Source organism: Plectrocnemia conspersa, unplaced genomic scaffold, assembly GCF_051122295.1.
Source record: "Plectrocnemia conspersa isolate PC_06_02 unplaced genomic scaffold, ASM5112229v1 ptg000010l, whole genome shotgun sequence".
NCBI lineage: Eukaryota > Metazoa > Arthropoda > Insecta > Trichoptera > Polycentropodidae > Plectrocnemia > Plectrocnemia conspersa.
In genome coordinates this window covers 27,590,003-27,609,443 of record NW_028277174.1, presented here as the reverse complement: position 1 = coordinate 27,609,443, position 19,441 = coordinate 27,590,003, and the positions used below count along the sequence as shown (strand labels likewise).

At 32.6% G+C, this 19,441-nt stretch overlaps 2 protein-coding genes across 6 annotated transcripts in view; one reads left to right on the top strand and one right to left on the bottom strand.

Annotated features, from left to right (window-relative positions):
• The window catches only part of LOC148231234 (uncharacterized), an 18,697-nt gene extending 12,477 nt beyond the window's left edge, over positions 1 to 6,220 (top strand). For 2 of the 3 annotated variants that reach the window (XM_088194990.1, XM_088194991.1), the window contains exons 2-8: positions 215 to 364; positions 1,661 to 1,737; positions 2,026 to 2,092; positions 2,769 to 3,958; positions 5,158 to 5,272; positions 5,338 to 5,459; positions 5,528 to 6,220. In XM_088194990.1, coding sequence (XP_088051116.1) covers positions 1,677 to 1,737; positions 2,026 to 2,092; positions 2,769 to 3,958; positions 5,158 to 5,272; positions 5,338 to 5,459; positions 5,528 to 5,595 — 1,623 coding nt within the window. In that variant the 5' untranslated portion in view covers positions 215 to 364; positions 1,661 to 1,676 and the 3' untranslated portion in view covers positions 5,596 to 6,220. Of the gene's footprint in view, positions 1 to 214; positions 365 to 1,660; positions 1,738 to 2,025; positions 2,093 to 2,768; positions 4,345 to 5,157; positions 5,273 to 5,337; positions 5,460 to 5,527 lie in introns of all 3 variants that reach the window. The other variant, XR_015811050.1, reaches the window with a different exon arrangement.
• On the bottom strand, positions 5,711 to 19,441 carry Ero1L (endoplasmic reticulum oxidoreductin-1-like protein). 3 transcript variants are annotated; one of them, XM_088194994.1, is made up of 10 exons: positions 19,204 to 19,441; positions 12,974 to 13,112; positions 12,757 to 12,897; positions 12,570 to 12,695; positions 11,342 to 11,481; positions 8,211 to 8,350; positions 7,688 to 7,946; positions 7,075 to 7,222; positions 6,852 to 7,000; positions 5,711 to 6,782 (listed from the first exon to the last, which is right to left on the bottom strand). In XM_088194994.1, exons 3-10 carry the CDS (start codon positions 12,859 to 12,861, stop codon positions 6,731 to 6,733), a joined length of 1,119 nt encoding a protein of 372 aa, XP_088051120.1. In that variant the 5' UTR covers positions 12,862 to 12,897; positions 12,974 to 13,112; positions 19,204 to 19,441; the 3' UTR covers positions 5,711 to 6,730. The 3 variants fall into 3 exon arrangements, 2 of the variants coding, with proteins under 2 accessions (XP_088051120.1, XP_088051119.1); XM_088194993.1 differs by having other exon boundaries at positions 12,978 to 13,112; XR_015811051.1 differs by lacking the exon at positions 5,711 to 6,782 and having other exon boundaries at positions 6,905 to 7,000; positions 7,688 to 8,129; positions 12,978 to 13,112.

The window sequence follows — 19,441 nt, the reverse complement described above, 5'->3', positions numbered from 1 at the left end:
TTTAATTTAGTGAACAGTATTGCGTTATCGATAAGTGTGTCGTAAGTTATATAATGAGCGTTCCAAAAACGAAAGGCGCGCGGTCACCCTTTTGCCTACTTTTCGTACCGCCGATGATGAAGAGTGAAAGTGCACAAAGGTTATGGCTATTTTCGCATCGTTGCGCCATCTTTGCCTTTGTGGGTTTCGTAATCGTTGTTTTTCTGCTTCGCAGGGTGCTGGTATTCCCGCCAGTCAGCAACTACAGGCGCTTTCTGATACACAGGACTGCCGAGGGTCTCAACGAGGAGCGGATAGCCACCTTTTCCATTGGATTGGGAGAGGATAGGAGAACAGTCGTATGTTATGGGCGTCAGATTATCAAGTGATTATCTTTATTTCGTATGAATTTATTATTTAAGAAAGAGTTTCAATCCAGTATAGTAACTGTAATCAAAAATCAAAATTATAGTATTTAAAAAAGTGAACACCCCATGTATCTGCATCATCAGGTATTGACTGTTCTGATCAACGCTCGCTCGCTAGCATCTAACCTGCCCAAAATACCTGTTAATAAAATTTGTACGTCGTCATATTTATAGTTCTAGACCAGGGGTGGCCAACCCGCGGCACGCCTTGAACATTTTTCCGGCCCGCAAGATTCATCACACTTTTACAAAATATATTTATTTTATAATGGCCAAAGTAGTGAAAACCAATGTATTAAAAAATACATTATTTGTGCATCCATATATTCAAAAATTAACTGTCGAAATTATGGAAAAAATTTATAAGACATAAAGTTATATATAGGAAAGTATCATTTATTGCCAGAGAATAATCAAAGTGTAGTCCAAACTATTATGTATATGTAATCAGGAGCAGGACTTACAACAAATTATCAGAACGATCTTCATCCGAGTCACAGCTCTAGCTATTGTATGTTGTGTCATTTAAGTTATTAATAAACCTGAAAGCAGAGAAGAGTTACTTATGGTTATATTAATTAGAATACCTTAAAATTGAACTTGGTTTCTAAAAAGAGTCACTTAATTTTCAATCATATAAAATTCACTTTCCCCCACAAACAAGGAAATATAAATCACTATAATTGGCACGATAGTGACTAAAAATAAATATGAAAGACCATTAAAGCCAAGAAATAAAAAATACTACCCATGTGTGTTGAAACAAATCGGTATTTTTTTCCAACAACTTCTGTGCCTATTGTAAATAATGTTATTAACCAACTATTAACCCTTTGTTGCCAGAATTCAAAATTGGCGAGAATTGCCAGATCTAACATCAACATTGATGAAAGAATCAGATATATTTTTGACAGGTTGTAGTGAATTTGCTTTAGAGGTAAATAACATTTTTATGAACATATATTTGTTATATTATGTAATGCATCAATGTTTAAACAATAATTTGAAAAGACTCGGCAACCAAAGAGTTAAATTATTTATAGAAAGGGCTTAAAATTTTTTTTTTCTTTTATATAAATTTTTCATAAAATATCAGCCATTCTGTATGTCACCTGCAAGAAGTTTCCTTAATCGCAGTAGTGATCCCTAATTTATTCCTAAAATGTAATGTTAATACTGTGGATTGAAGCTAGAAATATTTAATTATTTCATAATGTTTATATTTTATATATAATAATTTTATTTGCACACAGACAAAACGAAGATACAATGGTCGTCGAAAAAGGTACTAAAAATGACTCCTCCCCCAGAAATCATCATCACAAGTCTGGTGAGTCAATTTTGCAATTAATTCCATCTAAGTTACACATATATGCATGATGAATTATTCATATGGCGCGTTTTGTGGGTCGACTGGTGTTCCATTTACCGTATTCATAACTAGCCAAATTTGACTCCTTCCTAGTCTGCGGTGTGGTTACTTATTGTATATTATATAATATATAATAATACGCTGTGATTCATTGTGTAACAGATAACCGAGTTGTATAATACAAGTGGTGTTATGTAGGCAACGGTTCGGCGGTCAGAGAATTAAGTGAAAGTTTGTCTTTTGTAGGTGGGGAGAGCTCAGGCTTGTACCGTCCTCCTCAGGTGCGAATGCAGCAGACTCAGCAGCCTCACAGGTAACAGACATGTCTCTCTTGCTTCCTTAATAAATTTATTTTATTTTATGTTCAAAACTATATTACTTGTAGTTTGTTTTAAAAAGTGTTTAGTGTAAGGATTCAGTGCTATTGAATCTAGTGTGTTTCATATAAAACATCGTGTGTAATGTGTTTAGCTGGATTCTGGATTATCTTTTAAAACTCGTATATTATAATTCAATTGTGAGAAGCCACTACTTCGTTGATTCCAAAAAGTGATATTGTTAGTGATTGATTAAAAAATTGTAAGTGTGATTCTAATTAACTCGGAAATTTGTATTTGTGAATACTCATCTCAAATTTTTCGAGAAAATTATATCCTTTTTTTGTTAAAAATAAAATTGTACGAATATTTTTAAATGTTTTACGACGGCTGTATATTTTTATACCGCTGCATAGGAAAGGGTGGGTCCGTACAAAAAGTTTTTTGATTCAATTTTAAAAAAGTATTATTTTTATGGCTTATACTCTTAATTCAAAGCACTGAAATATTATGTAAAAATGCAATTTTATTAGTTCAAATTTAATTATTTTTAATAGATACTCACCATTATCAAAAATCTTGTTGTTAGAATAATGTAACTAGTAATATATTTTTTTTGTAATATGTTCAATTATTTAAAAAAATATTATTCTAATACTTTTTTATTTTCAGAGAAAATCCAACAAGAGTTCGAAGACCAGATAGAGCAGTGTATGTTCCAAAAGCTCGTCGGTCGATCGAACTTAACGGTCCTTTACCCGCCATAAATCCTGAATCTCCCCCTCATGACGTCACTGAAGCTCAGCCGGCAAACGAAGTCAGCTCTCCACCGTCGCCGCCCCCACCTCAAGATGTAAAGCCGCCGAAGACCCCAACATCCGCCAAAACCAAAAGGGCAATTGACAAAAGTTTCTGCAATGTGTACAAACCGCCACATGCGCGAGTAACCAATTCGTTACCCGACGAGGTCAATTTGCCAGTGAGAAACGTTCATTTAGACTTCAGTGATTCACCGATTCGGACAGATGTCACCGAACCGTTCGTTAAAGTGCCTAAGCAATCAGTGCCAAATTGTGAGAGTGTCGCTCCGCTGCCATTAGAAAATAATATCGAAGAAGATACGTTCAACGACGCGGCGTGTTCTGAAAATGATGCTGACGGTGCTGCTACTCTTGCTGCAGATATTGAGCATTTTGATAACGCTTCCGTTGATTCTACGGAATATGTGATAAATCACATCAACGAATATAACTCGATCAACAATGACATGATTATGGAACCGTTGAGCGAATACGACGACATGATCGACGGGGATAAGAAAAACTGGAAGGACGAGAGAGACGAGGATAAAGAGCATAAAGAGCTGATTAAAGCTTCGGAGGAGATCAATCGAAGCAACAGGCGTTTGATCAAACAGAGCTTCGTATCGGATGTGTTGGTCATAACCGGTCCAGACGAAGATAATAAAGATACGTCTCTGGAACAGTCGATTGAGAATGTCGATATCAAAAAAGATAAGATCAAAGATTCGCCGCAAAAGTCGGCGTCGTCGTTTAATCCCGAAGAAGAGAATTGGGAAGATCTGTTCGATGAGAACGGAGATTGGTTGGGAGCCGATCTGATGGAGGAGCTGACAATGGCCGTCGGGCAAGTCACAGTGCAAAAACCGAGAAGATCATATGAAAACTACTTATCGAACGCCCCACAGGCGTTTGCGCACGTTTTGGAGGTATATAACTTTCCATCGGAGTTCACTAACAACGATCTTCTGTCGGTGTTCTCCGATTTTAAGGATACTGGCTTCGAGATCAAATGGGTCGACGATAACCACGCACTCGCCGTGTTCAGCAGCAATGAAATCGGTATGAATTCACAATATTGACTTACGAAATTGCGACTTAAATTAGCATAGACAAGAGGCAAAGTGTTGATAAAAACAACTCACATGTGCTTCGAATTTTAAAATTTTACGTATATAGAATCAATATAAGATATTTCATATTTACTTACTTTTGAGTAAACTTGCAAGACTTGTCCAATGTTAGTAATTTTAAGTCATCTAGAAGATCGGGTTGAACTGCTTTTCTTGTTTTTCTAAGTCATCTCGGGGTCATCTCTGCTTAGTGCGAGTTTGGCTGAGTTCTCGTTTATTTCAAGTCGGAATCAAAGTGTCGGAAATTTCCGGAAGAAGTATATTCTTGATGGAAGTGCAGAAGTAAATTCAGTACGGTTGCGTTTGAGAATTAGGGTAAGTCTATGTCACTCTCAGTGTAAACAGACTATTTTTTATTGTTCGATAAAAATCTTGGAAAATCAGTAAGCTCGGCAATGACGTATTCTATAGAATATGGAAGGTTTGGTATCTGGCGGATATATCCAACACATTTCCTTGTATTTGGCGTTGACTATTCGACTTTGTTTGGGTCCTTTTTGCAAGTGTCTTTAAACCGTTAGTGGGTCCAGATACACATTCATTTGTAAAACGCCGACGAGAAAAAACTTAAAAAAACATTAGTTTGATGTTAGCTAGTTAGAAAGTCCTTGCGACAAATTTTGTCACAATAATCACAGGTGATCTCAATGGCTCTTTCTATTATTTCGTTAAACAGTTTTTTCGAATAGAATCTCATGAACTTTTTGTCATGAGCAATATTTTCTTCGTTGACTACTGCAATCATCGTTTATAACTCAGTGGATCTAATGTTACAAGGTACTTTTTGATTCATTAGTTTTTAAAAATCATCCTACAAATAGCGAGATATTGAAAAAAAATAATATATTTGTTCCGATCCACACTGCAATTAATTAGTAGAATAAAATTCTATGTCACATACATAACTTTTATTCTTCTCAAAGTTCTAGAAACCTATTTCAACATCGCAAATATGCAATATGTTATTAGCATACATAATTAATTATATAAGCATTTATTTATTATTATTTTAGAAATGCTGGTTGACATTGATAAAATTGCAATATATTATTTGCATTGACCCCCTTTTTTCCAGCCCAATTTGCATATTAATATTAGATTATAAATAACCTGTGTACCTTGTTACAGCTGCCCAAGTGTTGGCTTACAACCATCCTTTGGTTAAGACTCGACCATTGCACGAAGCTACCCTAGAGTCTCGTACTAAAGCTAAGAAATCCGCAGAGTTTCTACGACCTTACAGGTATTTATTACGATTATAATATTGGTATATATTCGTCGAATATATATCAATCTTTTTATCTATAGAGCGAGACCAGAGACATGTACGGCTTTAGCGAGACGATTGGTATCGGGAGCTTTGGGAGTAAGACTGCCGACGCACGCCGAAGAGCGGCTTCAAGAAAAGCAGAAGATTTCATTAGCGAGAGGTATCTATTGTGTTATTAATAGATCACATTTTAAAATTGTGAATTTAATGCCGTATCGTTCGTTGCAGAAAAGAAACGTTTAGCTGCTCAGAATCGCGAGGCGGCATGGGATGGATCTCTAACCAGTGATGTGTGATCGCTTGTGCAATACAAAACCCACTCGTACAAAGATAGTGACCTGTATTTTGGCAATGAAATAACTGTAGTGAATCTTTATTATTTATGTGTTCTGAATCTAAATAACTGCTGTGAAATATTTTTTTTTGTAATCGATACTCGATTTTTTGCCGAGTTAAAGGATATATATTATTGAGGTGAATTTGTCTATACGATATTTGGTCATGATAGAGGTAGTATAGACGAATTTATCATCATAGTATTTTATAGTCAAATTTGTGACAACATTAATTTTTTGTTTTAAATAATAAGTTTCTAGTGTTAATCTGTGATATTCATATACACATATAAAATAAATATATTGTATATTTTCCTATTGTTAATTTGTAAGTTTGAGTTGATTTTTGACGAAGCGTTCGGGAACAAAGTAAAAAGTCGTTTTTTCCATAATTTAAATTATATAATTCGTGACAATGATTTTTTTCTATATATACACAATACAAATTTGATCAATCGGTACATTAACGATTGATTAATGAATGTGTGTTACTTTTCATAAATTAATAGTTAACGTTCTATTATTCAAAATTAAAATGTATATTTTGTACAATATTTTTGTTTACAAAATAAATGATTTTTGATAACACTGTTATTTTTTTATAATAGCATCATGAAAATATATCACAGCAATGAAATAATTGACTATTAATTGAAATGTAAAGAATAAATTGACAATAACTGGGAGGCTCCTATATATAATAAATATTAAAACTATTGTGCATCGACATAAATAAGTTAAAGCGAATTAAGTATGTATCTGCCTCGCAAATCTAACTTTCAGTAACATCACAGCATGCACGAAGAGAGCTACCGAAATTCACACACAAAAATTATACTTAAAATATAATTAACACGTTAAATCTAATTTCATAAATAATATAACACAAAGTAGTAAATCATCATAAGCATAATAAAATTTTAAAATGTGACAACATGCGTATATATTGATGTTTTATATATAAATTTTAGTAGTTTGTGCATGCTATAGTATGCAGCATACGGGTCATGAGAGCCTAATCTAGATCGTTCCCTTCGTGGCATATTTCGAATGGTTTCAATCATATGCAAAATGCTCAGAAGAGGATGCTCTTGCGTTACCGCAACAACTTGCGGAACTCTTCCAGTTCGCGTATACTCGTTGACAATCTAAAATACGAAATTGATTAGCAACATGAATTTTTAACATTATCGGTTGTTTAAAAATATGAAACTTACCTTCCAAATGCACTGAACAAAGCCACAACTTCATTTCTTTCTAATTGGAATCCTTTCTTATGTTTCAGTGGTAATTTACCAATTGTTGGATCGACTTTGTCAAATCTGCCCGAGAACAATATTTTAAGAGCAGTGCCTAATCCTTGAACCTAAATTAATTGTATTTTATTTAAAGCTATACATCGAGTAGTTTGATGAAATACCTATGTGTAATAAATAATACCTGTAGTTTTCCCCAGAGTTTACATTTGTCGCATCCGACGCAATCCATTATTCTGGAAATATTGCGAAAGTGCTGTTTGAATTCTTGTTTCAGTTTAGCTTGATCGCCGGAAAACATGACACTCTCGTTAAAATGATCCGGGAATGAACTGGAAATATAATAAGTAACTTGTTAAAATTATGAAAAATTATAAATCAATGCAAGATCATATGTATATTTAAAATAAAATGTAATATATCATATACAATAGACCCCCCAATAACACATGCTATTTGGGAGTCCGTTACTTTATGTGTGAGCGAGCCAAAGGGAGGATATCTCACCACACGCGTCTGATTCGTACGTACGTATTGCAAAAAATTGTATGAGTATTTTCTAATCCCCCCAACTACACGCATTCAAAGATTTACCGTGTTATTGGGGGGCCTACTGTAAACCGCTTTATAAAATAGTATTTAAAAAAAAAACTAAATTGATGATACGTTAAAATAATATTGTTATATCTACTACTCCATACACAAGATTTTTGCTTCTCAGATACAGATGCTTTTGTTTTATGCTTTGTTTGCTTAAAACTAATTGATAATTTATAATTTTATAAAATAGCACTCACTATACAACATTGAGCAAATCCTTGACGGCCATTCTAATCTCGGCGTCATCTGCGTCGTTACCCGTAAAATACTCCAACTTTTCCAAATAAGGACCTGCTTTGGCCAGCGCCTTCAGTTCCAGCAAATATATAAAATACAAGTTCTTCAACCAGGTTGGACCTTCGCCGTTCGTTTGCGACGGATCGAACCTCCTTTGGAACTCCTCCAGATTTGGACCCCATATTGGAGTATTTGAGGAAAAACTAAACCCATTCTTCTCTGAAACAAATAAACGAGAATAGAAGCTATACGTGATATTAAAAGCGTGACTGCTGCAAAAAATCAGAATCAAACATGTGTGTAAATAACGGTTTAAATATTTTTATTTCCTCAGCTTTAGATAATTAGTTCCTGATTTAAATGCGGCAAGAAATATGCGATAAACCAATGACAGGTAAAGTACTGTAATAAAACGCGCGATTAATATTGAGGTTAATTGTGTGCAATAAATCATGCGTCTGATTCTTTGAAATTAATGAGTACCTGATAATAAGAATTTCGAACACAGATGAATATTGATACTAGTGTGAAGGCCGGAGATCACTCTGTAAAACACTCGTTTCTCCAAGCACATGTTGTTTACATCATTGCTATCGATGTATGGAAAAATGCTCATCTTTGGTCTGTAAGCAAATAATTAAATACATTTGTTAAATATCAAGAGAGATAATACAATCACTATGTTAAACCGATATGCGAAAAAGGGGCGTACAAATATTATTAATGGTTTGTTATTTTATATTAGAAGTTAATCATTCAAACAAAAAATATGTAAACCATTTTATTAAATTTGGATGATAAAAGATATGATTTACCACATTTTTTTTCTAAAGTAATCATTTATATAAATGTTTTTTTGACATTCAATAACAATATTTTATTATGAAAAAAAAAACACTTACAGAATTGATATAATAAACATATAGCTTCGTCTATTTTTATCCATTGAAATTATCCAATAATATTGCAGTCACATTTGCTGCTTTATATATATATATATATAACAAGGATAAATTTCTCTTCTGTTTCTCTATTGCATTATATATTTCTCCAAAGTAAATAGCCACATTTTAGCATAGTAAGAATGAACGTTGAGTAATAGCATTATTAATTTTCACGTATAAAGCCTTATAGAAGAAAAGCGAAGATATCTTTAATTTATAAATCTTTATTATAGTTGCCTTCTTTACACATTATAACTACTTTAGCATCCGTTGCGTGTGCCACTGCCATTACCAGTACTTGGACCCTACCAGTCCAACCCTATGGGTGGGTACCCAGCTTTTGACGGCCGGAAGAGCGGGACCCACCCCCCTGTAGTACTACATATTTTATGGAGTTTCATTAGTATTTCTCCCGAGCGTTGCCATCTTTACAGCGTATATGCTGAGATTATGACACAAACGTGGCAAAATATACTTATTTCAGGGACGGCATTTGCCCCCTCTTGAATTTGACCAGAAAAATGCAAGTCTGAAATACTTAAAAAACGACCATTGAATGACCTACTTTTGCCCTCACCCCCCCCCCCCGGGAAAAAACTGAAATCACGTCCCTGATTCTTAACTAGAAATTCTCATATTACCCTTCAAATAACATCTAATAAAAAAACAGTCACGAATCTATCTGGTAGATATATATTTTCATCAGTGATATTTTCACTAGTGAAGTCTAAATAAATTTTCCTTAGTAGATTCATATTTCTACAAGCGAAAATATAATTTAACTAGTGAAATTATATGCTGCTCTAAAATATCTATGAGACTCAATTTGACAACAATTTTCGAAACGTTCATTTGCTGTTCAAACCCAAACCTAACCCAATGAAAGTTCTAAGACCAATTATAGTTTTAGAACTTTCATTGGATCAGGTCCAAAATACAAGCTAAGTCCACTAATTTCCCATGGGATGTTTGATGTCTGCACTTGGATATTACACAATGTTTTAAAAATATGCTAGCTATATTATGACAGAATTCTGATATGCGAGTATTGGTCAAAGTGTATTCAAACTGAATTATGGTCAATAGGAGTGCGCAAAAACAATTATCGCAGTGGGAACGCTCGGTAACGAGCGTTCCCACTGTGATGGCGCGTTTTTATTGCTTTTGATGTGGATTTTTGACTTCTGAGAAGGGATAATTGTTTTTTGCACTCTCCTATTGGTCAAAATTTAGTTTGGATGTGCTTCATTCAATTCTCACTTATTATAACTCTTAATATTGTCACTTCTCAGAAGTCAAAAATTCACATCAAAAGCAATAAAATTGCAGTGGGTACGGATAAATGCTTTTTTGTGGTTTATAAATTCGGTTTAGATATGCTTAATTTGATTCTTACTAATTGTAAGTTGTAATATTGTTATAAATAGTTTTAATATGAACGCTATATAGCTGAGACAGGATTTTATTGCTTTTGATGTGGATTCTAAACAGGAAAGCCGAGGGCCGAATTAAGTACTTTAGGGACCCTTAGTGAATATTAAGCTAGAAGAAATACATGTTGAATAGTAAAGACACAATCTAGAACTTTAATGTATCGTGACCACTTTACACCTTGGAATAAAATAAACACGAAATATTCTCAAAAAATTTGGCAAAAACACGATGAAAATCTGTATTGGATTAAGCATTGCCGGACGGGTGACAATTTCACACAGATTGAGCCGCTGCAGTATTATTTATTTAAATTTAGTTACGTGTTGCATTATGAAATATATGCGAGTAAACGGTAGACGAGGCACCACCGGCTGTTGTTTACCCGTCAAGGTCCACCAAAAGAAAGTGCCGCTATCCACCTCGTCAGTGTTACCAGAATGCCGCCAAGTTTTGTCCATAATGAATGAATAAATAAATATATAAATAGATTCTCAAACTTAATTTGCTTATCGTCCACTTTTCAACTACAAAATTTTTAATTGCCCATCTTTGGATTTAAATCTCTATTTCTATCTTATTTAATAATAAATTGTAACATAAAAATGCACATTTATATATATATTTTAATTTCGCCAAAATTTTCATGTAGCTTATGCAATTTTAGAATTTCAAATAGCAAGTTTGAAAATAAAATAACTTTGAATTAAAATTATTTAATAAAAATAGAACAAAAAAGTCACACTTTTACACAAGATTTTCACCAATAAATAAAATAAAAGTTCTCTTATCTGTTCATCTGGAGCAAGGGACTGAACTCAACATTACTGAAAAATTCTGGTGCCCTAAACCTTAGTGTGAATGTAGCCAGGAAAATGCTTGTCATTTAATGAAGTCGAAATATTAAAAAATTAATTACTGACTGGCCAACTTTCGTCCCTCCCCTGGAAAAAGCTAAAATGACGTCTCTGTCTTTATTATGCAAATATTAGGCATAATAAATTGACTACAAGCAAAGGCGTGTAAATACCGCCTGTTAATTACACATAAAAAAAACAATTCCGATTTCAAGTGATCATACAAAGAATTGACTACAATTTATACGTTTCTACAGTGAAAGCAGAAATTTCAAGAAATTAGAAACGTGGCAAATCGCCAGTGTTGATATCTTTCGATCATAGAGCACCTGTTCACATTTCGCCCATCAGTTTTGTATAATAAACATTACATAAGAATTACCTGAAACAATTCTCCATGTAGATGCTCTTCCATATCCTTTGAGCTGAAACACCCTTATATCCTGTATATCTTTCAGGATTCAGCAAAAGATCGACGTATTCCTGTTCTCCGTGACCCTCTGACATCACGCAGAAATTGTCCTTGAAATAAAAATAGATTATCAAACACACTATTTATAATTATCAGTCAGTCTGTAAATTCCTGCGTATTTACGCTTCTATTAAATAAAAGCAAGCTACCGTCGTTAACCCTTTCTACGCCTTAAGCATGTTAACGCACTCTATGTCTGGGCATATGAGGCTAGCCATACAAAACGAGCACATTAACGCGCTTCACCTTATACTCATTTCACTAGCTAATATCAAGTGTTTTATGTGATGTAAAATGTTTTAACACATATTGACATCTCTTAAAAAAAAAAAATTGAGCACAATAAATTGCAAATATTTTTTTCTATTATTAACAAGAATAATCAAAAGCAATTGTAACTTCCGCTTAGCGTGTATTTGACGTTATTTTATATTTCACAGTGTTTTTAAATATATTTTTTACGTATTGTTTTAATTTTATTTTTTATAAGCTATGTGACAACCCTGGATTAATGTTTTTATATGTCTGTATTTAATGTACTATAATAATGTTTTTTAAATTTTTTTTTATATTTTATTGTATTTTATTTTTCTAAAACTAATGTGACAACCCTGACATTATATATTTTTTTTATTCGTCTGCTTTAAATTTTCTTATACCTATTTTTTTATAAATACATATATATATTAGAAAATATGTAAATATTTTTTACGAAATTTTATTATTATTTTTTTTTATAATAGCTACGTGATAACCCTATTATTTTATTGTTATATTTTGTAATGTTCAACTTTGGCTCGGAAGGGAAAAAATAGTGTTTTTTTTTTAAATGACACCTTATATATTTATTTTATACGTCGTCATAATATTAAAAAAAAAAAATTCAATAGATTTTTTTACCAAAAATTTTCTAGCCTATAGTGCACGGCCATACTAATAGTTTGTGGCGTTTAAAAGGTTAAAAAACGTTTGGTAACTGCAGTTATCAAAGCAAGCAAAACAATATACATGTCTGTAACTCTATTGATCATTGATTCAAAAATATTATATATTTTTGCCTTGTTTCATAATTTCTCAAAAATATTTTGTGATCTAAATTGAAGAATTTAAAACAAAAAAAACTAAAACAGTTTTATACCTGTGCATCGTCGTAAGCAGACCATTTAGCGAAATCTTGATAAGTGTCCGCGCTAATGGTGGTGTTGATATAACTGAGCTCTTCGTTATGATCCGAATCACAGTCGGATTGAGCATATTCTGAATACTATACAAAGAATAAATATAGACATGTAAATTAACGGGTAATAGATGCACACTGATTATACCTTATCGGCTGGATTAGTTTCATCTATTTGTAAATTGTTTAAATTACTCCTAATACCAGGCGGTAAGTCGTCCTGGTGGCACGGTTCAACGCTGCAGTATTTCATTGCGCAGCGACTGTCGTCGACCCAAAAGGGACATTCCTTGTATAATAATATAAAGCATATTCGTTTTAAATTCCTCATATAATCAAGCATTCAAGCGAATTAAATATCTTACCTACCGTTTTCAAATTGACTTTGTAATATCTAAAATAATTTTTATTGAGCAGACTCTGTAGACGGGGAAACACTTTTACATTGTTGTAAAAATCGACTGTATCCACGTTGCAACTGCAGTCGTCCAGGTTTCCTTTCAACTGAAACAAACATTAAAATGAAACACATTAGTGTCTTAGGCTGGTGAAATCTATTAGGCTAAATTTCGAGTGCTCTTTCAAATGCATATAGCAGCATTGTAAGTGATTGCAAAAATGATTAGTCAAGTGACATATTTTACACTGGTCCTTCGATAAAGCTTGGACGATTGGGAGAGCAAGACAATTTAGGATTAATCACATTATTGTTTAGCTCCACCTCTGATGTATCCTATAGTAAGAGCATAGTTCCATTTATGGGTGACTGTACAATAATTACAATATCAATATACAACAGTGCTTATTTGATGCAAAGACATCTCTTGAAGCTTATGGAGAGAGTTTAACCCTTTAATTTGGCCAGTCAGTGGTCGTTTTTTTAATATTTCTATTTCATTAAATTACATGCATTTTTCTGGCCAAATTAAAGGGGTCAAAAATAAAATCGTGTCGTTGCAGTGAAAAAGCTGCACATAATAATATTAAGACTTGAATTAAGTACATTTAAACCGAATGTTGACCAATAGGAGAGCACAAAAAACAATTATCCCTTCTCAGAAGTTAAAAATCCACGTCAAAAGGAATAAAATTGTGACGTCGGCGTCGCAGTGAGATCGCTCGTTACCGAGCATTCCCACTGCGACGGATTTTATTGCTTTTGACGTGAATTTTTGACTTCTGGGAAACGATAATTGTTTTTGCACACTCCTATTGACCAAAATTCGGTTTGAATTAACTTTAACCAATACTCTCACATCAGAATTCTGCAGTAATATAGTTAGCATATTTTTAAAACATTATGTAATATCAAAGTGCAAACATCAAACATCCCATGAGAAATGAGTTAGCTCAGTTTGTATTTTGAACTTGACCTAATGAGAGTTGCAACTGTCAAATTGAGTTTCATATCAGTTAAATTATATTTTCGCTAGTATAAATTTATATCTACTGGTGAAAATGTATTTAGACTTCACTGGTGAAAATATAACTTCTCTGAAAATTACATTTTTACTGTAACATTTACAGATCACATGCAAATAAATAATGGTAAGTATGTAAATGTATATATTACTACATAATGACAAGTTGAAATCGTATAATTTTACTAGTACCATTAGATAAATCTTATTTTCACTGGTAAATGTATACATCTACCAGTGAAAACGTATTCTGCAGGGGCGTATATTCAGGGTGTGCTAGGTGTGCGGCGCACACCCGCAAAACCATCTAAAATATAAATTTAGAAATTTAGAAAATTTAGGGCGTAAAGCGACATCATTTTGCATACAGTAGTATGCAAAATTATAAAATTTTAATATGCAGTGTATAGTATGCATTGGTATTTGTCATTCGCTCTGAAAGTTTCCGCGCGACCGACACGCTATGTATTACACATGTGGCGCGCCGACCTTGAGTGCGGCGGCTGACTAAAGTAAATTGTTCCGAGATTTAACAGCTGAAGTCGATCTGTCGGCTGGCAGCGCTCAGTAGTAAAATTGGTCTCGAATTTGGTGCGCGTACTTCAAAAACTCTTGCGTCCGTTGCTGCTTTTTTATTACATTATATCACAATAACCGGTCACTCAAAATAGTTTATTATCTTATTTACATATGATCAATATTTAATTTTCTATTCTAGATTATATTTTTTTATTTACCCCAATAATGATGAAGAATACTGTTGAAGATATTTTGAATAATCCATTTTCAAAAAGAAGTTATGAAATTAAATTGAAGATAATCAAAATTGCCAAACCACGTCCACCTCTTCACAATTTATTTATGAAGCATAAAGACAATAAATGTGAATATACAAGACATTTTTCATTTTCATCATATGAACGAACTGAGTGGTTAACAGGCTGCGAACTTCGATCTAGATTGTTCTGTTGGCCATGTATATTGTTTTCCAAAGAAAGAAGCGTGTGGAGTAAAAGTGGATTTGCTGACCTTAGTCATCTGATAACGGCACTGAAAAAACACAAAAGAGCGCAGTCACACGTTCAATCATTTTTTTCTCTCAAAATGTTTGGAAAACAACGAATTGAAGTCATGATTGACGCTCAACGTAAAGCTAATATAAGTCAACATAATGAACAAGTTCATAAAAATAGAGAAATATTAAAACGAATGATTGACGCAGTAGTATATCTAGGAAAACAAGAACAACCTTTTCGAGGCCACGATGAGTCCTGTAATTCACTAAACAAAGGAAATTACCTTGAATTTTTAAATGCACTTCGAGAATACGATTCTGTTTTGGATACTCATTTAAATACTGCAATGGTGTTTCGTGGTACTTTCCCATCCATACAGAATGACATAATTGAATCAATTGGTGATGTTATTAAAGATCATATTAAGAAAGAAGTAAATTCAGCAAATTTTGTCGCTATTATTCTTGACGAAACTTCAGATATAATGACGAACTCACAGCTCTCGACAGTTTTGCGTTTTGTTTATGAAGGTAAAGTTTACGAGCGGTTTATTGGCTTTACAGACGTTAGCTCTGATAAAACAGACGATGGCTTATTTTGCCACGTTGTAAATATAATTGAAGAATTTCAAATTCAAGAAAAATTAGTTGGACAGACTTAGAAGTTTATCCATTGGCCATTTTTACACACTGCTATGCTCATATGTTGAATTTAACATTACAACAAGGTCTTTCCAATATAAAAGTGTGCAAATCATTCTTTCAAACTTTAAATGGATTGTCTGCATTCTTTTCGAAATCTTCCAAACGAGTAAATGCTTTACAAGAGTTTGTAGGTAGAAGACTTCCTTCTGTTACACCTACAAGATGGAATTACACATCACGGTTAAGTAACACAGTGCAAAAAATACAGAAATGAATTTACGGACTTTTTTCGAGACGTCGTGAAAAATTGTGAACTATGGGACCCCGACACTGTAATAAAAGCACGAGGTTTTCTTAGCTTTTTGGAAGATTTTGAAACAAGAAAACTTCTCCACATATTTTCAAACCTTTTTGGAAAATCTGATGTGTTATACAACATTTTACAATCCAAATCTTTTGACATATTATATTGCTGTAAGAAAGTTACCGAAATTTTGCAACAACTCAGACATGAACAGGAAAATAATTATGAAACATTATGGGATTCTTATGTAACGGAAGAAAATTATCCAAGACTGGGTAATGATTTGCTTGTTGAAGAAAAGCACGCGTTTAGCCAACTATTTAATACAATAGTTGATAATAAATGTAAGCAAATTGAAAAAATTGGAATATTTTCACCTTCTGGAGAAAGAAAAATATGAGCAATATAAAGGAAAATTTCCAAATGAATTACTTACCAAACTGCAACAACTCTATGGAACATTATTTGATTATATAAGTTTAAAAAATGAGCTGGCTGTTCTTTATCATTTACCTAAATTTGCAGAGAAATCTGTTCTTGAGCTTGTACAATTTATGAACACAAATAATCTTGAGTCAGGTTTTCAGGAAATAGATAAATTAGGCAAACTAATATTAACTCTTCCAAGCAGTACTGCTTCAGCAGAACGTTCATTTTCTGCTCTGAAACGAATTAATAATTGTTATCGAAGTACCCAAGGCCAAGAAAGGCTATTTGACCTTAGATTGATTTCAATAGAAAAAGGGATCCTTATGGATATTAAAAAGAAGAGCACTTTTTATGACAGCGTGATAGAAAAATTTATGATTAAAGAAAGAAGATTAGATTTTATACATAAATAATTATAATTTTATGTTTATTGGAAATTTGATATTTTTATATAATATTATTTTAGATTAGGTTTGATGTTTATTTATTTATTTATATATGGGGAAAAGCTGTAAGGCAGTTTAGGCAGGCCAAAACCTCGGCTAATAAAAATGAAAAAATGTACGTTTTTTTTTAATTTTTTATAGCACACCCAATATTAACACCCACCGTACGCCACTGGTATTCTGATAGGATTTTACTGAAATTTAATATTTTAAAAAATATTAAATTTCTAAAATATTCTTTGAGTTATAACCTACCTGAAAATTTCTGGTTTTGAATTAGGGATGTCATTTAAGTTTTTCTAATATTTCTATTTCATTAGGATTCATAGAATTTAATCACATGACATGAATTTTTCTGGCCAAATTCAAGGGGAAGGGAAATGCCCCCACCCCAAATGACGTCCTTGGCACTGAGTATTGGTAAAACTTGAAGCTTTTTGGAAAAGATTCAACTCGAGTGACTAGAAAGTAAATGTAAAATAGTAACATATATTTTATTAAAATTTATTTTAAAAAACAATTTTTTTGCGACTTTTATTTACTTTTAAAGCGATAGAAAATATGGACAAAAACATTTTGCTGAATTTAATTGATGGTATAACTTATGAACAAGCCATAGATTCAAAGGAGAATCAAATGCTGAAAGTGATTTCGATACATCCCGTAATTCCTTTCCCGTTGAAATTAATTTGTAAAACGAGGATAACAGAGAGCAGGAAGCAAATTAACTATTTCTTGCAAGGTCTAAAAGAAATGTTAGTAAGAAAAAGCAGTTTTCACACAATTTACCGGTATGTATACAAAGGGCGATTATTCATCGCCATTAAAATATTTAGTATTTTATTTTACAGAAATATTTATTCTGATTGTGAACGAAAGCAATTTATATGCAAGCCAAAAAGTTGATCAGTTAAATTTATCTGTGGAGGAATTAAATGATTTCAAGCTTTTTAATAGGTATTTCAATCATTATGGATTGTTACAGTTTGAGACTGTGTTGGTCTAAAAATACAAGTTTTTGTGTAAAGCGTATTACAGAAATAATGAGTCTGTAGCGTTTTTTAAAAATATTAAGGTACTTTCACTTGAATGACAATACTAAAACGAGATCAAGAGGTAGTTCAGATTATTTTGACCGGCTTTAAAAATTAGGTTCAACACTACGACGTATTCAAATCAAGTAGACACTTTTCCATAGATAAAACTATGGTGATAAATACACTGAAACAGTATATGCCTATGAAAACAATAAAAATGGGCGTCAAAGTATGGTTTATATGCTGTGCCGTTACCAGATACATGTTAAATTTATCAAGGAAAAGCAATATTCGAGATGTTTTTCGCATTTCGGAACATTATTATTATATAATATTTTTGTTATTATATTTTAAAATATAAATCTACTGGTGAAAATGTATTCCGATATGATTTCACTGAAATGACATATTTAAAAAAATATTTTTAGGATAGATTTAAGACTGTTTTTTTTTTTATTTTCTTTGAGGGATAACCCGAGAATTTCTGGTTTAGAATCAGTACGTCAGTTGGTGGTCATTTTTTTTTTAATATTTAGATTTCAATAAAATTATAGTATTTCATTAAATGACATCCATTTTTCATATACTTTTTTATATATATTTCAACATATTGCTGCAAAGGCAATAAAAACGGTCTTTTTGAAAACTTTTGCTTAAAGGCAGTATCCGAAATTTATTTTAGGAAGAGAAATTACTACAGATTGAAAATAATTCACAATTTATTATTATTATTTTTGGCAACATTCTCACACTCATTCTTTCCAAAGATTTTAATAAGAAGTATTATTATATATATTTCATTACAGTTCTTTTTTTACTGATTATTTCTCTTAGATATAACGATTTTGAACTTTGTATGGACATAAGCGATAAATAATTGATAGCAAAAAAATATTTTTCAACAACCTGTTGGATAAATGAAAACAAATCCTATGGCTTAATGAACTTGTTAAAAACAAGTCGATGCAGATTTTCGTCTATTATACATATTGTATATCAATATTTGTCGGTTGAAACGGCAATAATAAATTGTTCATATATTGGTTGAACGGCGCAAGAACAATGTTGAATGTGTATACAGTTTTTTATTATGGTTATCTGTCATTGTTTAACGTTTGTGTAATATTTTATGAATTATGACGTTTGATTGTGCATATGTCATGAAATCAGTATAAAAAAATTAAATATAATATATATGAAAACGATTATTGCGGCCATTTTAAAAATGAAAAATAAACATGGAACGATTTTTTCGTTCGATGGCCAAAAAAGCGGTGGTCTGAAAAAAGATGGCTCACCTGACAAAAACAGGGTTCGCTGTCTTTCAGCTCGGTGCCGAAGTATCCGCCGCTCGAACACAACAAGCCGGTGAACGCGAACGAAAATAGAGCGAAAGATGTTCGCGCCATGTCGCATTCACGTTTGCGAAATCAAACGCTCAAACGCCGAATATCATGGCAAATCTAATGACAGGCGTATCGTGTAAAAAACACACACTAAGAGACACCCCAACAGCGCAACGCCCAATTACAAACT

What these genes read in the sequence shown, in the direction of transcription:
- Ero1L (XM_088194993.1), bottom strand. Translation starts at nt 19,314, where the DNA reads ATGGCGCGAACATCTTTCGCTCTATTTTCGTTCGCGTTCACCGGCTTG. An exon ending in AACTCTGGGGAAAACTACAG is followed by an intron (nt 7,001 to 7,074) that starts GTATTATTTATT and finishes CAATTAATTTAG; the next exon opens with GTTCAAGGATTAGGCACTGC. An exon ending in TTGTTCAGTGCATTTGGAAG is followed by an intron (nt 6,783 to 6,851) that starts GTAAGTTTCATA and finishes TTCGTATTTTAG; the next exon opens with ATTGTCAACGAGTATACGCG.